The sequence below is a fragment of the Equus caballus genome, chromosome 9, assembly GCF_041296265.1.
Source record: "Equus caballus isolate H_3958 breed thoroughbred chromosome 9, TB-T2T, whole genome shotgun sequence".
NCBI lineage: Eukaryota > Metazoa > Chordata > Mammalia > Perissodactyla > Equidae > Equus > Equus caballus.
This window is the reverse complement of record NC_091692.1, coordinates 65,562,925-65,587,771: the sequence shown is the minus strand read 5'-3', so window position 1 is coordinate 65,587,771 and position 24,847 is coordinate 65,562,925. Positions and strand designations below refer to the sequence as shown.

Here is a 24,847-nt window from a genome sequence, read left to right as displayed (position 1 = left end):
TAGAAAGTAGAGGAAGATGGGCATGGGTGTTAGCTCAGGGCCAGTCTTCCTCAGCAAAAAGAGGAGGATTGGCAGTGGGTATTAGCTCAGGGGTAATCTTCCTCAAAAAAAAAAAAAAATACTGAGGCACAGCAAAGTGAATCTACTTGTCAAAGGTCACCCAGCTAGAGGAGCAGGAGCAAAGACGTGAAGTAGGCCAGGTGTCCTGGCTCCTGAGGCTGGGTTCTTAAGTCCTGTGTTACTCCAATTCTCTGAAAGAAGAAAGAAACAGAAGAAGAAGAAGGCAGACGAAGAGAAGAATGAGGAGGAGGATAAGAAAAAATAAAGGGATCAGAGAGAAAGAAAAATAAGAGTTCTTAAAGTTCTTCAGTATATTGTAAGCTCTTGAGTATAACCATTGTATTTGACATATCTTTTACACTCAGGGCACCCAGCATGGTGCCTTACTCATCATTATAACAACAATAGTTAATATTCATTAAGTACTTACTGAGTAGTAAAGTGGGAATATTTATAACGGCAATAATAATTATAACAGCTAAATGCCTTTGAGCATTTATTCTGTACCAGGCACTTTGCTAAGCACTTTACATGGTTGAGCTCATTTAACCCTCAGATGAGCTAGGTGGCTTTGTGACACTGAGCAAATTACGAAAATATACAACTGTATGGTAAAATATGAGATTAGTAACAGTATCTACATCACAGTGTTTTATGAGACCAAATGAGTTAATATAGGTAAAGTGCTTGAAACTTAGTAGAATGTAGTAAGTGCACAACAAACATTAGCTGTTCTCATTTATTATTGATACAGTTACTATTATTTCTGTTTTACAGAAGAGGAAACTGAGGCACATTGAGATTAAGTGGTTTGCTCAAAGTCTCAGTGCTTGGAGGTGAAAAAGCCAATATTGGAAGTCAGGCAGCCTGACTCCAGAACCTCCACACGGTGAGTGCTCAATAAACATTTGCTGAATGCATGCATGCTTCAATGAATACATGAGTTGCGGTGATATGGGCAGGAAGAAAAGAAACAAGCTAGGTAGAAATTGAAGAGAGAAAGAAAACGGGATTCTTGGGGATAAAAAGGAGAAGGGACTTGAGAGACAGAGAGGGGAAGGATAAGAAAGAGTAAGGAGATGTAAAACAAGAAGAGAGAGAAGTTCATTACAGGAAATCCTCACATACTGGTGAGGTCATTTTCTTTTAATCACAAGCTGCAATTAATTTAAGAGTGAGCACTCTGAAATATTAGAGATCATACTGAGAAAATGAAAAGCAACATTAAAGCAGATTCACCTTGAAGTTGGCAAAACTTATTATATAACTGGGTAAAGATAATAGGAAAAAATATCTGGTGACATGGCTTCCTGATCAAAGCAGCTGTGGTACCTCTAAGCTACAATGCTTCTAGATTTCTGTGCTCTGAAGAAGCTTCCCTGACATCACTTTTTCCCCTTACATCACTTTTTCCCCCACTTGGGACAAATGAGAGTTTTGAATTTTGACAGGTTTTCACAAAGGAATCCTTCAAATAAAATAAAATAACTGCTTTGTATTCAGCAGAGAGGAAAGTCAAGAGGAAAGAGGATTAATGGTTCTAAGTTTGGAGAGTTTTAGAACAACTACCGTGAGGGTTTACATAGAAGGTTATCTGGAAATAAATACAATAACCAGTAATAAATTTGCAAAGATGCCAATAAAGTTATAGATTTTCTTGGATCCTTAGATGTTGAGAGGATTGCCTGAGATGTCGCTTATTGAGAGTCTTGCACAGTGTCTTGTACATAATAAATGCTTGCTTAGTCCATGTAAGTTATTTTTTTTCCTGGCTATAAGTAGCAGGACTAGAGACTGCCTATTCCCCACCCTCATCGGGAGGCAATGATAAGCCAGACTCACAGAGGTCAAGCCACTAAAGGTGCTAAGAACTATAGTGCTGAAATGGTAGGTTATGGAGAGGAGACTGAGTAATACTCGAAATGAAGCCAAGAGCTATCCAGGCTCCACAATGAGGTTGCTGGGAAATGTATAGATGGTGATAAACAGAGAAAGGAATTTCTGAGTATGTGACAACAATTATAGGTAATGGAGAGGAATGAAGTGTGGTTGTATAAGAGGGCTGCCACACGGGAAGGAGGACACAAGCCCTCAGGCAGCAGTAGCTGTGAAGTTACAGGGGGTGATGGCCACAAGTACAATGAAATAGCCAGGGATCATGGAGGTCCTCTAGAAGAAAAGCTAGAAAATGGCAGGCAAATGTTGACTAACACTGGTAAGAGTCCTAAGGGAAACAAGAGACTAGCAAGTGTCAGTGGAGGAAAAAGTGCCCGGCTGAATGGTAACGAGAGTGGTGTAAGTAGGAGGCCTGGACACTGCAGAAGTATGGTTTGTTGAACAAAGAGGATAAAGCTATGGTCCAGAGAGAGCAGTGAGGGGTGACAGAGAGCCAACAAAGAGCAATAAAACAGAGATCTGAGTGATGGTGGAGATGGAAGCGGTGACGAGGAAATGAGGGATTCTCCCTTAAGTAGGTATTAAGGGCAGTAAGAAAGTGAGAAAAGGAAGCCATACAGTCCTTCAAACATTGGGTGTATTACTTTTATAATGATTAATATAAACACTGTTTTAAAAATGTTTTGGGGATGGCCCGGTGGCATAGTGGTTAAGTTGGCATGCTTGCCTCCAGCAGCCCAGGGTGCATGAGTTTGGATCCTGGGAATGGACCTACAAACCGCTTGTCAAGCCACGCTGTGGCAGCATCCTACATACAAAATGGAGGAAGATTGGCACAGATGTTAGCTCACGGTCAACCTTCCTAACTTAAAAAAAAAAAAAAAACTTTTGATAAACTTAATGGTGATTAAATGGATTTTAGTAGAGTACAAGCACCATGAGGCCAGCAATTGCTTCTGTTTTGTTGACCACACTATTCTCACTGCTCAGCAGAACTCCCATTGTATATGGAAATTCAATAAAGACTTACTAATCCACTGGGCTTAACATTTTTAAAAGCTAGTTACTACCAATAGTCTTTGACTGGCCTAATAATAAAAGCAACAATAACTCTCAGTAATTGAGTACTTCTATGAGCCAGGCATATGTAAACTGAGTGTTCCTTTTATTTAGGACATGCTTTAAGCATAAGCAGTAGGTACTATCATCCCTATTTGCTAATGAGAAAACTGACGATCAGAGACTAAAATAATAGAGAAAATCACTCTCATTCCAAGATTATTACTTTTCACTTTGGTAAAAAGAGTTGTATAAGGATTAGGAATGTACCTAGGAATGGTTGGGTTCAAGGTCCCAGTTCTCTACCCGAACTTTGCTATCACCTGTCTTTAATGGAGGGTGTTGGACAGTTCCCAGGACAGTCCTATATCTACCCATACCTGCATAATGGCTGGGAAGAAATGCCATGTTTGACTTGACTTCGTTTAATTCTCACAGCACATCTATGAGGCAGGAATCATTTCCATGAGGAAACTAAAATTCAGAGCTAGTAGGAAAATTTCCAAGGGTATTGAACTAATAAGCAATCAAACATTGAACCAGGATTTGAACCCAGTTTTGTATGAATAAATATTCTAGGTTTTTCTTTTTCTATCCTATCATACTTTCAGAATTTCTGTTTGATGCCAGAATCAATAGCCATGTGATCTCCTGTACTCTTAGAATAAAAAACTTCCTCAAAATGAGAAAATATGGCAATCAAAAAGAAATATTTCATGGGGCCGGTCCAGTGGCACAGTGGTTAAGCTCATGTACTCTGCTTTGGCGGACCAGGGTCCCTGGGTTTTGATCCCAGGCACAGACCTAGCGCCGCTCATCATGCAACCTCTGGTGGCATCCCACATGAAATAGAGGAAGATTAGCACAGATGTTAGTTCAGCGACAATCTTCCTCAAGCAAAAAGAGGAAGATTGGCAACAGATGTTAGCTGAGGGCCAATCTTCCTCACACACACACACACAAATTTCATTTTGCATTTATTCTCAACTATGTAATTATATATGGGGTAAAATGATATTACTTTAAACAAAAAAATTAAAGTGACAACATTTCAGTATGGGTTACTTGGGCAGTTAATGAACCTCTTTTGTGTTTGATAAACATTTTCTGATGTAGAAGAACCTATAAAAATAATAATGAGAAAAAGTGTTTTGTGTACATGTAAACAGAAAGGCACAATGAAAAGAAATGGAAATAAAATAACCAAATTATTCAGTTAAGTATATAAGACCAGCTTTAGAATATTACTGACATCCTAAACATAAAGACGTGTAGAAAACTGTAAAATTGACTAATAATTAGCTAGTAGCTTGTAGAAATTGTCTTTATGTATATTTTTATTGCCATTTTAAACTGTTTTGAGAATATTCAATATATATTCATTAAAAGAGTTTAATTCTATAATTTCTTATCATCCTCTCCAAACCACATGAAAATGATTTTAAAATAATGTTTTACAGATGAGAAATGATGTTTTCCACAGATCAGAAAAGATGTTACAGCTAACACATCTGTAACCCTATAAAACTAGAAATTAGTTTGGCAAAGAAAATACATTCAAATTAAAATACTAAGAATTAAATATAATGTCATAAAACCCTTACCTAAGAAAAGCCATGAAGATAACCCTATTCATCACACAGATTTAATGAGGCATTGTCTTTAATACTGGTTATTTCCTATAACAGAAGGAGACACAGAGCCGAAAGTCTTCATTCTTAAAAACCCTTACCTGAATGTTTAGGCAAATGTCCTTGATAGGAAAAATTTTATTAAATTATCCTAATAAAAAACATTGTCTATTGAAAAGCAATTTTCCCTTCAGAAGTGATTATCAACTTCGTAAGCAATGCATAAATATTTATTATCAAATATTTGGATCAATATTTCATCTCCTGACATAAAGGTTTTCATAATTCAAAATGAGGTGGCTAGCTCAGTTCCACAGATCCTACATCTTAAAACCACCACTGTACTAGAAATGCCACGTGCCTTACTGAAATATCTGTTTTAATCCTCCCCAAGTGAAATTCCAGCCACAATATCCAGAGTATCACAAAGCACATTGGCAAATAGTTGGCTTTTCAACTATATAATTCAACTGTTTATGTCAACTGTATATTTTAAACGTATAATATAAAATATAGAAGTATAATTTCTATAAGCATAGTTTTAATGTTTGTTGGCTTTGCATTTTTAGGGACTTAAAAATAATAAACGATTTCATTTTTTGAAGATAAATAAAGATGCACAAACTATGCTTCTCTCTTTCCTTTAGCACATAATACATAGATAGATAGACAGAGATGTAGATATGGATATAGTTCTACATTAAAGGTGTCCAAAACGCTTGAGTTTGGGGTTAATCGGCTGTCTCATTTTATAACTAATCTCAATTGTTCTATATTCCATATTTTATAATGTCTTGGGGACATTACAAAATCGAACAAATCTCCATGTATGGATGTAGTCTTATTTTTCTTTCCCTTGATAGTCAAGATATTTTTGCTCCTTCTGCAGATAAATGCATCGTTCACAAAAAAAGTTTTTTTCAGTTAACCTTATCTACCGTCATCACTCGTTACATGTGGTGAAAGTGAAATTTTCCTCAAAGAGAAAAATCAAGGATAAGTAAATCAATTATAGAATTTCCCATTGACATCTGCGATATAGTTGAATAAACGTCTTTTCTCTATCCTCCAAAAGAAAAGGTTAATCATATACATATTTTTTGAGCAATTTCAACCCAACTGCAAACAGCTCCAAAAGTCAGTTTTAATTCGGAGCTCCAGAGGAAGAAATTCCCTTACAGGCTCCTGCCTCCACCTTTCCTCCCCCACAACTGGGGCCTTCAATAGAGGTGGAACTTCTATAGATCACAGACATTGTTTGCCCAGGCTGACCAATCTCCTAGCTGGGTTTTTTTTCCCTTCAAGATACTTCGTGTTAACAGCTTGGGGGCGTTCAATCAGCAGTGCTTTGATCTCGGCTGGAACTATAATTATTTAACATTGTTACATGGATTTCTATAATCCACCCCACCATTAAATCCCTTTGACACCCTCATCTTCTAAGGCCTAATCTGCATCCGTACACTTAGTTTCTCTTCTCACTGGCCTCATCAGGAGCCTGCATTCTCCAACATTCCGACTGATGGTTTTCTCTTTCTTTTCCCTTCTAATGAAATCATTTTCTTACAAATTGAAAACTGCAAAAATGTCTTATGCGTCCTTTTTTAAGAGCTCCCTATTGAATACCAGTATCAAACAGCATTCACTGTAAACTTTATTTTTTCCAATTCTATGGAATTCATTTACTTAGAGGAGGTTTTATTAAAATAATGATAAGCATGTATTTGACTTTTCTTAAAAGGAATTTTTGTAAAAGCATACATGATACAAAGTAGCCAGTGTTGGGGTTTTTGAAAACATAGGAGGAAAGATTTGGTAACATTTTGTACTTTCTTATTTCTTCTGCAGAAAGTGAACTGAGCAGTTCTGGATGGGCCATAAAATTCAAAGACATAAAACCAATTGAGAATAGAGATCTCCTGAGAACAATTCAGTAAGAAGGTGTGCAGAGGTCTGCAAAGGTAAGTAGCAAGAAGAAAAGGGGAAAAGGAAAGAAAGATAGGAAAGCAATTCTGAAAGACTGGAAGGCCCTCTGAAAACCAAAGAGAATAGTACGCACAAGAGAGCCCAGGAGAGAGGTGGGGATTTTGAGCCCTTTTTGAGCAAGGACCTTGTACTCTATGATTTAGATAGCCATGTAATTATATTCTCTCTGCCTCTATTATTTTCCTGTCCATGTTATCCTTTATCTACTTTTAATTTATTCTATAATTTTATATTTCATGTTTTTTATAAGTCCCTCCAAACCCTTTGTGGAACAAGACAGAGCATAAACACCAAAAGCCTAAATTATTTTTTAAAATAGTTTAGCACTTCAGGTTCAACAGAAAGTTTCATTCTAATCAAGGATGTTGAATCCTATAAAAGACTGGTTTTCTGAGCAAAATAGGTATAAAATGACTCATATTTCTCTGGCCAATCAAAACCTAAAGATATCTAATGGAGAAGATAAAACAAGGTTGAAGCAAGGTTCGAGACAGAAGAAACATCTGGCTATAAAATAAGGACAATGATGACGACGTCATGCTTATGTCACATACACAGCACTTACTCCGTGCCCAACACTCTTCTCAGTGCTTCAGTCACATAATGCTCACAAAACCCTGTGAAGCAGGTATACAGCACGGTATTACAGATGAGAAAGTTCACAGGCAGAAAGCTGAAGCAGTTTGTCCAAATTTACTGAGTTGTTAAGTGGAGAAGCAGAATTTGAAAGCAATTTTTCATCTCAGATTGTCTCTCCCATGACCCCCTACCCCTATAGGCTTGACCTTGCTGGCACTGTGAGCCTAGGTAAGCTACCTGTCCCCCCTTAGCAATGTGCCACTAGGTAAACTACCTATTCTAAGACTTAACATCCTAACCTATAAAATAGGGATAACCTATCAGGCTTGTTGTGAGAATTAAAGGAGGTAACAAATGGAATCACTTCGTGTAGTGTCTAGAATAAAGAGCATCCTATAAAGGACACTGCCAGCATTATTGATTGCCACCCTCAAGAGGAATCCTGGCTGGGTCACTTCTCAGCTATATTACTAAGTTGTTTAAGCCTCAATTTCCTCAATTGTAAAATAAAGCACAGTGACTGGAGCCAGGATGCTCCATGAATGGTGGTTGTTACGATTATTATGTGTGTTTTGGACAAAACCAGATAAAGATGAATTAAACATGGTAACCAAAAAGTGTGCACTAGAAAGGAAGTCTTAGATTTGACCAAAATTTTATTGAAGCATAAATTAAGTTAAATACACAGTTTTAAAGAAAAATGAAACATATTTTTCCTTGCTTGTATTTTAGGAAAGGAAAAAGAACCCCAGTTAGATGAAGGGATGTCAAAATACGGTAGCAAATAACAGCTGCCATAATCAAGAAGGAATCAGTATGTGAAAAATAGAGAAAATGTGGTGGCGAAGAGCACAATCTCTGGGATTATTTGCTTTATGACTTTAGACAAGTTACCTAAGTTTTCTGTGCCTGAATTTCCTCACTGGTCAAGAAGGAAACAATAGTGCTGGAGTTATTATGAGGGAAAACAATGAGAATGTGTTGCTCTTACATTCTCCAGCATGCAACAGTAACTAGCGCAAAGTAAAGTATCAATACATATTGGCTACTAGAGATATGAATAAAAAGGGAAAGCTAAAAAGTTCATAGGAGAGGAAAATATTGCCCAAAGCAGAGTTTTATGACCTCAATATTAATTTTAGATAGTAGTTTGTATTTTGATCATTTCAAGAGAATAATACTCTGAAAAATAAATGCTGTAAGTCCTCTGATTTACTGACTTTACCTTTATCAGCACTTTTATTTGTATGTTTTATGATTTCTGAAAAAGAGTATCAATGAGCTCAATGGATGAAATGTCTAGAACTATATAGATTTAATATTAAACGCCCAAAAGGAATTAGGAGTATTACTAATTTCATGTATTTTTAAACCACGGTTGAAATATTTCATGCACTTTTGTAACAGTTATTTATGCCATCTTCACTTTGGATTATTAAAATATCTAATAACTATTTTCTCATTTTATTATATTTACCTTTAAAAGTAAAAAATGAGTAAAAATCCAGGAAGCTGAGTTAACTAACAACCTCTTATTTAATTTTAAAATGTGCCAAAATATTCCATTATATATTAATCATGAATTATTGGCACAAAGGTTTAGCCTTAAGTTATGTGAGTGCTTAAAATAATTTATTTCCATTTTCCAGAGAAACCTATTTTATAGAAAATGAATTGTACCACATAAATGTAATTATGATTTTTAATGAATGAATAATTTGGGCTTTTCAAGAATATCTACTTGTTTTTTAAAATCAAAGAATTTTTTGTATAATTACACCAATATGTCAAAAATGGTACATTACATGTGGTTGAAGATTTTTTAAAATCTCATATTTACTTCCAAATTAGTGTAAAGTGTAAAGATAATCATTAAATTTAATAACTTAAAATAGCTAAAATATTTTTTTCACAACGAATAAAGCATTTTTTTCCTTGTAGGGTAAAATAAAAATTCATTTTGTTCCTGTAATCATAAGAAAACTTTTGCTTCTACATTGCTCAGAAAAAATGTGTGTGTGTGTATCCCAAAGGCTCAGAGGAGAGACTCTGGAGCCGACCTGTTTCTGGTCTGTTCCCCAGGGCCACTTCTCTATCACTGTTTTCCTGTACTTGGCATGTGGGTGGGGGAAAACCCTCCTTCCTCCTGCACCACTTTCAACCCATTTTCATAGTGAACACAAATACTTATAAGTGGTGCTGACTGCGTTCATTTTACCCCAATCTCTAGTGCATTCTGATCAGAACGACTGCAATAAGCTGTCGTCTAGGTCTCTGGTGCAAGTCCCTATTTCCCTCCTCATTCTGGCTCAGCCTCCATATTAATGCCAGGTCGAGTATACTCCCTCTGAATGGAATGCTGGAATGTCTTTTCCTCTCTTCTCTTGCTCCGTCTATTAACCATCTCCACGTTCACAAAGCAAAGAGGCCTTAACCTGTCTCCCAAAGTAGAGAGAGCAGCCTCTTTCACTGGGCTCGCTTTATGTTCTTCCATGACTTCTACGCCCTCATGCATCAATTTCTCTTGGCAAGAGATTAGGCCTGTCCCTCTTGAGATCTTTTTCTTTATTCCCCCCAAATTCTCCTGAACCCCCAAGAGCCAGTCCCACTTCCAAATTCCAAGCAGGCCAGTTAGGCCACTGGAGCCCCTGCTTTGCTCTCTATTCCTTGGTGTCACCATCAAACACCATTACTGCACAGGACAGTGGTTCTCCTTCTCTGTCAAGGTGATGCCCAAGTGGGCTCAGCTCTTGTACAACCTGCCATGGTGTCCCCTTTAGGCTTTAAGGTTCAGTTCACCTAATTCACACTCACGTCTCAGATCAGCCATTCTCCCCTGAAGCAGGACCCCAGCACACGTTAGCTGGTCAAAGGATTCCAGATTCAAGGACAAAAGGTGGGGGAAAATAACACTCTCTTTTAAAACCTAAGGCCCTACTCTTGAGCCCTGGCTTTGACTGCCTTCCAAAAATCTTCCTTTGGTGTCCTTTCCCTGCCAGTGGACTTTAGTTAAGGCCATCCCAATCCAACCTGTTAGGGACTGAATTGTGTCCCTCCCAAGATTCCTAAGCTGAAGCCCTATTCTGTATACAGTGAGGGTATTTGGAGAGAGGACCTTTACAGAGGGAATTAAGGTTAAATGAGGTCATAAGGGTGGAGCCCTAATCCAGTAGGATTGGTGTCCATATGAGAAAAGGAAGAGACACCAGGAGTGTGCATGCACCAAGGAAAAGCCATGTAAGAGCACAGTCAGTGAGAAAGTGGCCATGCACAAGCCAGGATAAGAGATCTCATCAGAAATCAACCCTGTGGGCACCCTGATGTTGGACTTCCAGCTTCCAGAACAATAAGAAAATAAATTTCTGTTGTTTAAACCACTCAGTCTGTGGCATTCTCTTATGGCAGCCCAAGTAGACTAATAAACGCACCAATTTGGGGAGAAAGTGGTAAAGTTTGATTGACTGCCACCCAGAAAACCTCTAGGCTATATATGCAAATCAGCCTTCCATTCCCCTTCGCTCCCTCAAAGCTGTGAGATCTTCAAGACTGGGAGTACTCAGCACAAAGAGACAAAGTTTGAAAGACCCTGGGTCTTATACTTGCATAATTAAGAAGGGCCACTCAAGTGACTTCTTTTATAATCAGAAAAAAGTTTGCAGAACACCTTATGTCCAGCTCTAGTACTAGAAATGGTATGCATAATTTTTTAAAATTGTACTTTATTCATCATCATACTTGACAACTATTGCATTAATCACATTATCATAATTATTGTTTATATACCTAACATTCCCCTTTTATTCAATTTCCAGAGTAAGGGAAAATATCCTTGCTTCAAGAAGATGGCAATTTTCTTGGAAAACATCTAATTTAAAGAAAAAATGGGTAGAGGGAACTGAAAGAGCAAACACTCTGACAGAAAATGTCTTCTCTTTTTTCTTGTCTTTTGGCTTCACTGTATTGCTTTTGCACAGAAAATATAAATTAAAATACCATAAAATTAAATAATGTATTATTTAGTGAAAATAAGTGCTTTCAATCTCAGATACTTAGTCATTTTTTTCTCGTAGAGCCTACTTAATTCTGTAAGAAATGCCATGTTTCCATCTTTATTAGAATATAGTGGCATATTTGTTCTTTTCATTTTATTTTAAATTATTAATACAATGTTCAAAGTTGTAATAATCTTGATCAATTAATAAGAAAAAAGTAATGGGGGGGGGAAAAACCCAAAGAATTTGTTAAAATTCCAATCAATCACGAAAGCTTGTGACTGTTTTTACCTAGGGTGTCAGTTGAAATGAATGCTATGCTGCGTGTGAGCATCAAGAGATTCTGCCATGAAAACTTAAAAGATCTTTGGTTCTCTGTGTATTTACCCAAATATAAACCTATGTTTAGAACTCAGTATGTCATTTTCATTACTTCTCTGTATGTAACAATGTATTCAATAAAACAAATTTTTGAAAATGTACAGCACTCTGCAATTTTAAGTATACCTAAAATATGGTCCACAGGAACTCTGCCAGGAAGGGACTCTGCTGTTTGAAAGAAGCTCAAACTCTCCCCCTTGAGCCATCCTTTCTCATTCCCCTCAAACTCTCGAAGAACTTCCAAGAGCCAGCCCCACTTCCAAACACCAGGAAAGACCAGTTAGGCCACTGGAGGCCCCGTTTTGCTATCTGATTTCCAGGCAATGGCCTAAATTACAATTATGTTTCTTTGCTGACCTTTTACCAAACTCTTTCATTGTTGCTTTTTTAACAACTCATAGATGTAACAGATCTTCAGCAGGCAGCCTCTTGTCTAAGGCTGAATTCCCATCTGTGACCTGAAGATACGGTTGCTTCCATTGTCTTTCAGAAGCCTCTGCATTCCTCTGGCCAGAGAGTGATGGAAAGGATAATGTCTTCTGGGTAACAGTGACACCGTAGGGCAGGTCTAACTGGAAAGTGGAAGCTTGTCTACAGGCAAAATGGCAGCAAGTTTACTACACATGCAATGGAATTATATTTTGCAGAAAACTAAACATTTTCTACCCATTGATAACGAGTTAGAGTGGGTCCAATGTGAATTTCTCACTCTGCCCTTGGGATCACTTGAAGAGATCATTATTGCTTGCATTATCTCATCAGCAGTAAGTCTCACCATCAGCACCACCAACCCATCCCTCTCTCTCTGTGCGAGCTGATCCATCACCCATGTTTCCACCACCTCTCCCACTTTGTAGTAGATGACCTTCCTCTCTCTTTGCTACCACTGCACACTGTACATGCCCCTACAACAGAATCCATAGCAATGTATTTTAATTATCTCATCATTTCTCTGTCTTCTCCTTTGTACTATGAGCTTTTAGAAGGTAGACTGAATCCAAGTCATCTTTTTATCCTTAGAGTCTGGTACATAGCTATTCTTCAATAAATGTTGGAACTCATTAAATGAATTAATTCTATGCGGGTCTGCAAAGGTGCAGGGGAAGAAGTACAAGATCTGGAAACGTGCAAATTCTATTTATGAGTGAATAGAATAAGAATAAGTTGCAAGCTCCAAATATCAGTCTTAGAAACAAGTGTAGGAGTTTATTATGAAGACAAAGATATAATAATCTCCAAGATCCAAGTGTATTCCTGAGGTTAAAACAACAACAAAAATAACAATAACAATATATTAGTTGTTATCACTTTGGATACTGGAAAGAAAGGAAAACATACCTCTAACCCATATCAAATTTATAGTAAATCATTATATAATATGTTGGTATCCAATTTAGCATATCAATTATATTAAAAGTGGTAAACCTCAAAAGAGAAACCCACAAACTATTTGGTAAACCAGTTATTGGAAGATAAAAGTTGAAATGATAAAGTTTAAAAAACAAAAATATATCATGTAAAGCCTGAAGACTGGTAGGGGCAGAAAACAAAAAATAACTTTAAAATAATTTATAAAAGCTAATGGATTGTAGATTCAGAATAGTGTAATATGAGAATATAAATTTCTTTGGAAGCATATCCCTAAATTCTAAGTTTGATAGATTCTTAGGTAGAAATAAGAGGTAAATGGTAATGAATAATTTTATCAATAAACTATTTCATAGAAACCCAAATAGGGTATATATTTATTTACTAAGAACACTCAAGAATAGCTGTTTACAATAGCTGACTCCATCTGCTCACCTTTCCTTCCCACTTCAACCTACCACAGTCTGGTTTCTGTTCCCAGATCATCACTGAAATAGTTCTAGTTAAAATCACTAATATCTGCATGGCACTAAATTCACGGAGAGTCTTTAAATCTCAGTCTTGACTTAGCAGCATTTAACCCAGGCATGACTCCCTCCTTCTTAAAAACTCCGACATTCTCCTGGTTTTCCCCATGTTGTCTCATCACTCCACATCAGTCTCTCTTGATGACACCTCCTCCTCTATCCTTCGCTAAAGATAGGAGTTCTTCAAGCTTCATGTCCAAGCCCTGTTTTACATATTCTCATCCTGGGCAATTTCGTCTGCTCGCATGAATTCCACTGCCAGGCATACATTGCTGACTCTCCAATTTACATCTCTAGACCAGACCTTTGTCCAAGCTCCTGGCTTATGTTACCAAGATTCTACTCAGTGGCTCTACTTGGATATCTCACAAAAACCACAAATGGCATATTAAAAATACAACTTATCTTTCCCCCCAAATGTGCCTTTCCTTCAGTCTTCCTCACCTCAGTGAATGACAACAAAATACTCTTAAGTTGAGCAAGCCGCATGCAATCACACCCTCGAATATATCCAGTGTTCTCTACTGCACTTCTATTGTCCTTCTACCCATTCTCCATGTAGCAATCAGAGTAGTTCATTTTTAATGCAAATATGAGCATGTGGCTTGTATGTATCACATGACTTCACACGGATCTTGAGTTTAAACCCAATAACAGCAGTATGAACTATAGGTCCTGAAGAGTCTGAGTTTTGCTTACTTTACCAGGCTCATCTTATACCACTCTGTCTATTCTTTACTATTCTGAAAACTCATGTACAATGAGAAAGAATGAAGCATGTATTCTTCCTTGACTTTACGAACAGTATTTAGGGCTAACTAAATAGTGGAGGAGGAAAAGATTTTTAGAAGACAATAATATCAGCTAATAATACAGAAGGAATGATAAAATGTGAAAACCACCATTTTGCAAGCCCTAATGATATAATGGATTCTGGCAATAATCACTAAGTGAAAAACTGATGGGAAACTTTATACTGGCCAGATCAGGCTGAAAACACCTAAGCCACCTGATACTATAAGTGGGGCAACCTGTCATTATGTGCCTTCTGATATGATGAAATAGAAAGCACTCAGCAATGCATATGTGGCATTGTTGTCTGCAGTATTGAACCTGAATTTATTCAAGGATCTAGACTCAACTACCAATTTACAAGAAACTTGGGGGTAGAGGAGCATATTACACACCACCACTAGGATGCAATCTATCCAATTTAGAATGTGAAAAATACTTCAGGATAAATAAATTGGTTTCTTCAACAGATATGCGGGAGAGAGGGTGAAGGGGAGAGACACTACTATTAATTCAAAAAGACTTAAGAATCATATCAACCATTACGCAGACCTTCTTTGAATCCTGATTCCAACAAACCAAACATAAAGACATTTTTTGAGATAACTGGGGAAATTTTTCAGATAAACTGAGTTTTAGATAATATTAAGCAGTCTTTTGTATGTGATATAATGGTATTGTGATTATGTTTAAAATAAAAGTACTTATTTATTAGAGAGACATACCAAAGCACTTAGGGATGAAATGACATGATTTTTGTGATTTTCTCTAGAAAAAAAAACTAAGAGGGAAATGATAAAACCATATTGGCAAAAAGTTGATAATTTTTGAAGCTGAGGAATGAATACATGGAGATTCATCATACTCTTCCCTCTTATTTTATGTATGTTTGAAACTTTGCACATTAAAATATAAAAAATAAAAATAAATTGAATTAAAATATTTGTTCCTCAGAGAAGTCATTACTGACTCCCTTTCCACCAGTCTAGGCTAGCCTCATCCTTCATCACATGGTTTTATGGTATCATTTACATTCTTCTATAGGACAGCTATCACATATGCAGTAAGTTCTCAAAAAAAAATCACTATTATTACGATTTGCAATTTCTGGGAGAGCATAAACTCTCTGAGGTAGAGACCAATCTGGCTTATTTACTGCTCCATGTCCTAGAGTCTAGCACAAAGCATTGCATATAGCTGATACTCAGCATATAGCTGAATAAGTAAATGTTTGCCCCAACTAGTCAATTTATTTTGCCTAATGTATCTATCAATATTACCCTTCTAAAGAGTCTGCTAGTAATCTAGTTGCAAATTTGTGCCCCATTAATAGCAAGCATATGTGTCTCTATGCACTTGCTTTTATTTTCCATATTCTGAAACTACTTCTAATGTATGTCACTACTTCTTATCTTTCTGAGCCAATTAAGTCCTTTTCTGAACCAGACAAAATAAAAACAAATACACTCATGTGTCATTTAACAACAGGGATACGTTCTGAGAAATGCATCATTAGGCAATTATTCGTTGTCTGAATATCATAGAGTGTACTTACACAAACTACGTGGTATAGCCTACTACATACCTAGGCTATATGGTACTAATCTTATGGGACCACCGTCATATATGCTTCCAGCCATTGACTGAAATGTCATTATGTGGCACATGACTGTAATCACAAGGTTTAGTTTTTCTTTCTTTCAACTTTCCAGATACAAGATTCAATCATATTTTTAGGTATCTTCTCAGGGCACAATGCTGAGTCAAGGAAAACAATTAATTCCAACAATCCTTGCGCCAAAGTAACTATCTAATGCATACGTTTTAATGAAAGAGGTTATAAAAGAGATAGCAAAGATGTCTTTTCCTGTCAATTCCTACTGACTGGGTGTGTCTTCCTGAAATGCCCTGTAGAGAAAACTTCTAAGCTGAATTATGGTTCAGTGGGAAAGAGCACAGTAAAAGTCCTATTATTGGACACAATCAGGTGAGTAGTTAATCAAGATAGTTAAAACATGGAATTATTTTTTAAATAGCAATACAAGCATTATATTTTAAACTTATACAAAAGCACATCTAATAATCAAACTTTTGATGTAGGGCCTAGACCTTTTATTGGTGTATGAGCCCAGTGACCGGTGTTCCACTTACATAAACAACATTCAAAAGCTTCATCTCTAATTTCCAGTTTGTTTCACTATAGTAGAATGAGGATTTAAAAGTACGTGCAAAGCCATTGAAGTGTAGTTTCTTTCCATATTTTTATGATTGTACCCCCAATTCTTAAAAGTTGTTTTGTCCACACCTAAATGTTTTAGTGATTTTCCTTTATCCAGTCTTTTGAAGTTTTCAACAAATCTGCCATAAAAACAGTATAACTTTTTTCACAAATATATTTAACTGGTTTCAACAATATCTAAAATTGGTTGAAAATTACAGGAGGTAGTATAGCTGGCCAGCATACAAGTGACTGCCCACAGGATTCCCTTCTAGCTCCAGGCCTCTCTATTTGTTTACTAGGCTGCCCGAACAAAGTACCATAAACTCAGTGGCTTAAATAACAGAAATGGGTTGTCTTATAATTCTGGAGGTTACAAGTCCAAGATCAAGGCGTCAGCAGGGTTGGTCCTTCCGAGGGCTGTGAGACAGACTCTGATCTACGCCTCTCAACCTAGTTCTGGAGGTTTGCTGGCAATCTTTGGTGTTCCTTGGCTTGTAGAAGCACCACCCTGATCTCTGCCTTCATCTTCACATAGTGTTCTCCCTGTGTACATGTCTGTCTCCAAAATTCCCCATCTTATAAGGACACCAGTCATTTGGGATGAAGGGCCCACCCTACTCCAGTATAATTTCGTCTTAACTAATTATATCGCAAGACGCTATTTCTAAATAACATCACTTTCTGAGGTACTGGAAGTCAGGACTTCAACATACGAATTGTGAGGGCACACAACACAACTCAATCCACACAGCCTCAATCAGTAAGTTTTAGAGAGAGGATGGAGGTTGGTTAAGGAATTTTCCCATGAGTGCAGGGTATAGGATGGAAGGAATGGTTTGTCTTATATTTTTCTGGGATCATGACATATTTACAAAATTTGACACTGTATTCATTTTCCAGGAGCGTGTTTGAGAAAAAGGTCACTGCAAAGAAAGGTCCAAGGAAAATTAATCTCATATTCATTATCCTTTAACTTGGATTTCTTAATTAAACTCGTGCAAATAAATTAGGTGTTTGCAAATTCTAAAACAAGCCATTATCTAAATATCCTTAATTCCAATTCATATACAACTAAAGAAGTATAAATAATAATAATAATAAAATGGTATATTTTATGCAGTTCTTTATAACTCAACTCAAAGATGTATTTTTCCAAACAATGATTCTAAATACTTTCCTCCAACCTACCTTTTTTTTTTTGGTTGGGTTTATGAGTGCCCTAATTCTGTATGAGTGCAAACTGGAGTAAAGAAATAAGATAAAGAGAACTTTTTTACTGTGCGTATGTGGCATTCTGTTCTACAAAGAGTAAGGCTTTCATCTTTTAATCCGATATCCACTTAACTACAGTACAGAAGATTTATTTTGACCCCCTCTTGTTTCATAAGGGGCTCAAAAGTCTGTAGCAATTTTTGACACTTTGTTATAATGTTTCCCCCCATGTACACACACACACACACACACTCCTCCCTGCCTCGTTTTCATATGGACACAAAGCATTGGGATAAAATGATGGTTCATTATAGTGGTACAGAGCTCTTATCTTCATCCGGCAAGAGTCATTTCCTTCCAAAGATTGAAATGCAAATGTGAAAATTAATGATAACTGCATTATCTGATAGCAGAGATAATACCAATTCACTGTCAGAGTAATACACAGTCATTCTACGATTTCCTCCGCTTCTCACAATATTCTTCTTACTGTCAGACTATATCTATGGTTAACTATGTTTCATAGGTTTCTGTTAATTTACTTCAAATGGCATTTCCCAGATCTTATATCTACCACATTTTCCCAATCAAAGAGGAAACGAAATCAGAACTGTAATCTCCAAGCCCTTCTCTGGACTAGTAAAGAGGGAAAAAAAAAAACTGTGTCATTAGTGTGTGCCTCTATCTCACAGTGGTCTTCTAGCTGCCATGCCACTACATGCAAAATACTCCCCATCTTCTCAGTTTAAGGCACAAAGCAGAGCCAGCCCCATCATCTGAATGTTTCCATAATGCTGAACAGCAACGGAATGAGGCAATTTTTATAGATTTCTTGACCAATTTTTAGTCCATATGCAACAAGTACACGCATCTGATTTTATGCTAGACATTAATTTTTGAAAGTTCATTTACATTAAAATTTCTTTAATGGGAGCCATGTCTTAAATCCAGTTGAACTGAACATAGTTAGTATAATGCTATGGTGATTTTTACACAGCAAAATCATTTTGCGAAGTTAATTCACTACACAAATGCTTAATGAGGGCTTATCATCTGTAACGCACCATAATGGCTACTAAGGCACAATCGCCAAAATGACACTAAAAGTAATATTAAGAGCTATTTATTGAGTACTTATGAAGCCCTGAGCTCACACGAGATTTCTCATACAAGAAAATCTCATTAATGATGTAGTTATTATTATTCTCCCCATTTTATAAACAAGGACATTGAGGCCTTAAAGAGTTAATAATTGACTCAAAGTCACACAGTTGATAAGTGTCAGGGCCAAGATATAAATGGAAGAAATATATTTGGTTTTCTCCCCTTATTACATTACCCAAAAATAATTTTCCTCTGATGGAAAATGAGATTTCCATTTATCAATCTAGGAGCAAGTTGTGATGCTCTGTAATATATAATACACAATTATTCTTAATTTTATCCCACTAATTCATCAAATCATCAATACAAGGTCTTATTTTCTACTTCATTTTTATTGAAATGCCCCAAGTGCTTAACATATAAATATCAAAATCTATTTAAATAAAAGTACATGCTTTTCTTGAAAAGTCCATGTCAAGGAATCTAATAAACGATCGCTCGCTCAAAATTTTATATCTGTGTATATTTGCATTAATACCTATTATTTGGGGGTACATGCACTTATTTGCACAATTTGAGTAATGTGATCTGTTCTTTTATTAGAGCTCCTGGAAATTTCAATTATAGCTGCTGTAAGGTTGATGGTAAGACCTACATTCATTCAATATTAAACTAGAGAAATCAAATTATTCACTATTCCCAAGTACAAAAAGAAGTAACTGTGCTTTTAATAATATAAACCAGAGAGGTGGCATTCTTAGAGTTGATGTAAGAAGTTCATTTCATAGAGGTAAATGATGAATTTATAGCAATTTATCTGAATTCTCTCCCCCACTCTCCTTCTAAATCTAAATACACAAATCAGCACTCCAGACTTTGGTCGTGGATTGTATGGTTCTAACAATTTTCTTAAAAGAGAAGACCCAGAGATGTAAACACTATTTTCAAAATAAGGTCAACATCCCAACTGTTGGTCAGTGTGAGAGGTGCTAGGGTAAGGGAGCCATCAACATCTAGCAAACCCCACACTCTCCCAGCTCTGTGCAAGACACTGTCTACACACCATCGCTTTCAATTTCGTCCTCTTAACAATGTTTCAGGTTATTATCCTTCCCATTTTAAAGATAAGGAAACTGAGGCCCTGGCTGTTTAATATGCTCAAGGTCACAAAGCCGTAAGTGTCAGTATGCGAATTCAAACACAGATCTGTTGGACTCTAAAATTTGCACATTTTCTTCTGTAGTTTAGACTATGCTCTATTTCTAGGTTGACATGCTTAATTATTGCATCAGTGACCTAACTACAATACATGAATGATTAAAGAAGGTTAAAGAAGAGAAATGGCATCAAAAAGAGAGTGTAGATACCATCACAGTACACCTTTGGACTTCTCCCTAGCACCTTCCACAATGACTAGTGCACAGTAACTATTTACTAAGTAATTAAATGTATACGAATATTGGTGAGCTTGTTCTTGTAAGGGTGATAAAAGAAAAGAACTGGTATTTACTTAAAAAGACAGAAATGATGAAAGTGAAGTATAGGAAGAAGGGATAACAAGTATCATATGAATTAGATTCCATGCAAGGTAGTGTCAGGGTAGTTTTTTTCAGAGCAAGAAGGAAAAATGAAACAAAAATAGAGGTGTGAAATACTGAAATAATGAGGTAATGACTTTTACATTGGCCTGAACTTTACTGGCTTTGTGTGCGTCTAGCTCTCCATTCAAACAGTGTAAGATTCATAGGATTTTAAAGAATATTTAGAGTCACAAATATTTAAACACTAAAGAATTTCACCATAGATATGTTTGCAAATGTAAGATAATTTTCCTAAAGATTGTTTAGGTTCCACCTAATCCTAAGAGTTAACAAAGGTGTGAGCAATTACTAAATGTACCTTTCAGTTGAATAACAAATAAGGAAAAAAACTATGCACTGTGGAATTTGCATTTGATAAAAATAGAACACTTCAGACAGAAGTTGATTCATTGTTGAATTGAGCCATCAATAAAGGTTGTGGAGTCGTCTTCAATCAAACTCTTTAAAAATAAGATAAATCCTGATCCATCTTAAATGATGTCAGCTCTCTGCCTCAAATTCTTTAGATAATTGCCTTGTCCTTTGATTCAGTTCTATTTTTAGAGAAAACTGTCTATCTTAGGGTGACTATCAGGACTGGGTGGGGGGGCTCTAAAATGAGGAGACCTTGAAATCACAGCTGGCTTATTACCTCATGTCTTAACCAATCATTTGTGGTTAAATTCAAAACTAGAGTTCAGTATTTCAAAAGCTTTCCCTTTGTCGTATCATACACTACTGGGTTTTAAAAAATGCTGAGAAGAATTTTTAAAGGTTCTGCTCAAGACTCAACAATGCCCAAGCCATATAGTAATGATCATTAGCATTTTATGTGCATGATCTGATTTAATTCTCACAAAATCCCTAAGAAGTATTAGTATTATTTTCTATATTTTACAAATGAGAATATAAGCACAGAGAGATTAAGCAAAAATCACCAAAAATCACCCAGCAGTGAAAGGCAAATCCAGAATTTGAGCCTAAACTCTTGGAATCCAGAGTTGATATTCTAACATGTTTGGAAGCTGTCACTAAAACCTGGACAATTTTCTCTCCTTAATATAGCTGGAAAGTACTAATAACATTTTGTCAATAACAAAAACTGGGGTAAAAATATTGATGTAATTGCTATTTATGCAATAGCAAAAGTGCAAAAACATCCCCTATACTTTCTTGCGATTGAAGGAAAGTAATGAATCTTCTATCTTTAAAAATAAACATCTGACAGATATTTTGTTATGAATCAACCTCATTAATTCAGGGGGTTCCAAAATAATAAAAATCCCTTTTTTCCTAAGTACCCGCAGGGAAAAATGTGTTACCAATTTTACAATATACAAAGAAAGAACTTTCACATAAGCATACCTGCTTAGAGACACATATTTTTCCTTTAGTTTTTACATATTCATATGTGCCACATAAAAGAGCATAAACATTTTGACCATAACTAAATAAAAATTTCATTAAATCAGATACAGAAAACAAGTTTAACTCAAAAGTGAAAAATCTCAGCCTGAATGACAGCAACATTGTTTACCTTGTTCCGCCTCTTTTTTTTAAGCTAATAAAGCAATTTTATTTCTGGAAAAGCTTCCTGAAAAAAGAGGCACTGGGTGTGCATGATGTGTTCAGTAACTCACCATCCCCCAAATTTGCTTACTTACTCCCAAGTCACAGAGGACACTGTGGACCCCAGACTTGAGCAAAGAGGAAAACCTGCCCCTCCGACTTTGCCCCATCGAGAAAGCAGCCAGAATGTATCCTTTGCAAGTAGGCATATCCAAATCTAATCTAATCTAATTTTAAATGTAAAAACTATTCTAAATAGCGTATACATACTTAATTTCATGAATAAAGAACCATATAATATAAAGTTCACCCACTCTTTTTATGTTAAATGTAATCCCCAAGAAAAAAATAAAAATTTCCAAAGATTTTGTTTCTTATTTTTTTTAATCAAGGGAATTCTCCCCTCCATTGAGAAGACAAAAGCATCATGCAAGGAGGTGACAATGCCAGAAGTAGTCAGCATTTTCTTTCAAACTCTTAAAATGTGGTATTATGGTACTTTAAATATAATACATTTTGATCCAAAATCTTGTGTAACATTATGCTATAGGATACAGAATACAAACATTTGTATGTATCATGAATAACATTAGAAATGACATCATAATAATCAGATATACTGTCTCTTCATTTTTGTTTGCATTATATTTTCCAGCTGCTGGTTTCAGAAAATTACCACTGGAGTTCCTCTCTTCTTCATGCACAGCAGAGAGCAATTTGCAAAGTCATGCAAGGGTGAAAATGTGATTGAAATATAGAGATCTTTCTTAATGAAAAATGTTACTGCTTTGGAAATTATGGCTAAAACTCTTTAAAAACTCGCTTATATCCTTAAGCCCCATGACACAACAGTCTCCATTTATAAATATACCATCAATTGTAAATTACTTGGCACCAAATATAAAGGTTTTTTCGACAGAGTTCTTGTGAATTATATGTATTTACATAAAATTATATTGGTGTTTTGGAGTATTTTGATCAGTTTTTGTTTTCCTTGAAATGAATAAATGTCAGGATTTTTGAAATCAAATTTAATTTTCATTCATAAAAATGAAAATATTGTCAAAACTGTGAATCAACGGGGAGCATCTGTTGGTATTTTCTAAACTTCAAAATACATATTGAGATTCAATCTATGACTTACAATATGACTAAATGGAGAATATTTCTTTGGAATATTCTTTGTTACTGGTTTGTAACCTTTAAATTATGCCTCATTTGAATGTGTATATAGCATAAAGATTTCTGTTCAAATAAAAAGAAAGTAGAACTGACTAATTCTTTTATGAGTATGAAAGAAAACAAAGACGGAGACTTCAAACAGAGTAACGCTGGTTTTTATAGTTTATTTATCAAAAACATAAAAATCTTCTTTAAATAATGATGTTTATTTAACCTCCCATATAGCCAGTGTACCCACAAATTTTTCTTTTTTAAATCAGAGTTGAGATTGTAAGAGTTTTACAACCTAATTAAAATTTAAGGAAAAAAGTGAATTCCTGATAGCAGCAACAGGTGGTTGAAATTAAAATTTTCTGTCCTACCTGGTCCATCCCAGTCATCTGCCTCAACTCCAGTTTGTCCTGGTTTCTCTGACTGTGTGTCCCCATCTGATTCAGCCGTCTCCTGGACTCCTTCATCATCGCCTGGAAAATACCAACCCACAGAGAGAAAGGGAAATATTTAAAGCTCTCTATTTGACATTCAAATCCTCCTAGAAGGATGTCCTTAGCATACGTGTAATGATATATTTGTTACATATATTGTCATTATACTGACAAATGCACACGACTAATCATTTTGATATCTATTATGGCTTTATAATAAAATCAGCATTAGTCATCAATTAATAAAGTTAACGGTTGGGCCAGCGCAGTGGCGTAGCAGTTAAGTTCATGAGCTCCGATTCCATGGCCCGGGGTTCTCCGGTTTGGATCTCCGGCGCAGACCTACGCACCACTCATCAAGCCATGCTGTGGCAGGCGTCCCACATATAAAGTAGAGGAAGATGGGCACAACTGTTAGCTCAGGGCCAGTCTTCCTCCGCCAAAAGAGGAGGATTGGCAGCAGTTGTTAGCTCAGGGCTGATCTTCCTCAAAAAAAAAAAAAAATAAATAATAAAGTTCACTGTTGTAAACAATAAAGAACATTTCCATAAAAATTTCTCTTAGAGTTACTAATATTATATATAAGAAGTAAATTTAAAAAGCAGTATGTAATTTCTGTAGTGCTTTCAATACAGAAAATCTTAACTCACTTATTTCCGAATTATAATTTTTATAGAGGCAGGATGCAGCAAAGCAAAATTAAATATCTTAGAGTAACATATATTTATGTTTTGGGTTGAATTTAGTGTAATTTGAAGAAGACTTTTCTTCCCCTCCCCCAGCTTTAAGCTTGCTGAAACTTGGTTATATTTCTTTTAAAAAAGGGGTATAAATAGGACGTGATTCTTTCATGATTAGCCCAAATGATTAGCCCATGAGATAAGCCAGTGACTCAAGTATTCACAGTGCAAGAAGCTGTAAAACTTTACTTGTTCTTGAATAAGTGCAGCTACTTTTCACAATTCCATGCCTTCATTTACACATGAGCAAAGAAAAAATGTAATAGATTTTGAGCAAAAGTATACTTACGGCAAAGAAGGAGAAACATATTAACAACGCAATCACATTTTAAAAGTAAAAACTCTAATTTATGACTACTTTCACGTTAAGTGATAATGTAACCCTTTCTGTGCTGCTCTGAAGGAAAGTAATCCATTGAAACACAGCACATATAAAAATATTAAGTAATACCTACTTATAAAGAGTAACAGAGATCAGAAAACAGAATAACAAGAATGTGTGATGTCAGAAATAAAAAGGATGAATACTAAAAACACAGCAAC

At 35.9% G+C, this 24,847-nt stretch overlaps 1 protein-coding gene across 4 annotated transcripts in view; it reads right to left on the bottom strand.

The window, feature by feature from the left end:
• Positions 1–24,847, bottom strand: part of ZFPM2 (zinc finger protein, FOG family member 2) — a 439,892-nt gene that overhangs the window by 301,459 nt on the left and 113,586 nt on the right. For all 4 annotated transcript variants that reach the window (XM_023648859.2, XM_070221671.1, XM_070221673.1 and 1 more), the window contains one exon: positions 23,502–23,603. In XM_023648859.2, coding sequence (XP_023504627.2) covers positions 23,502–23,603 — 102 coding nt within the window. The remainder of the gene's footprint in view (positions 1–23,501; positions 23,604–24,847) is intronic.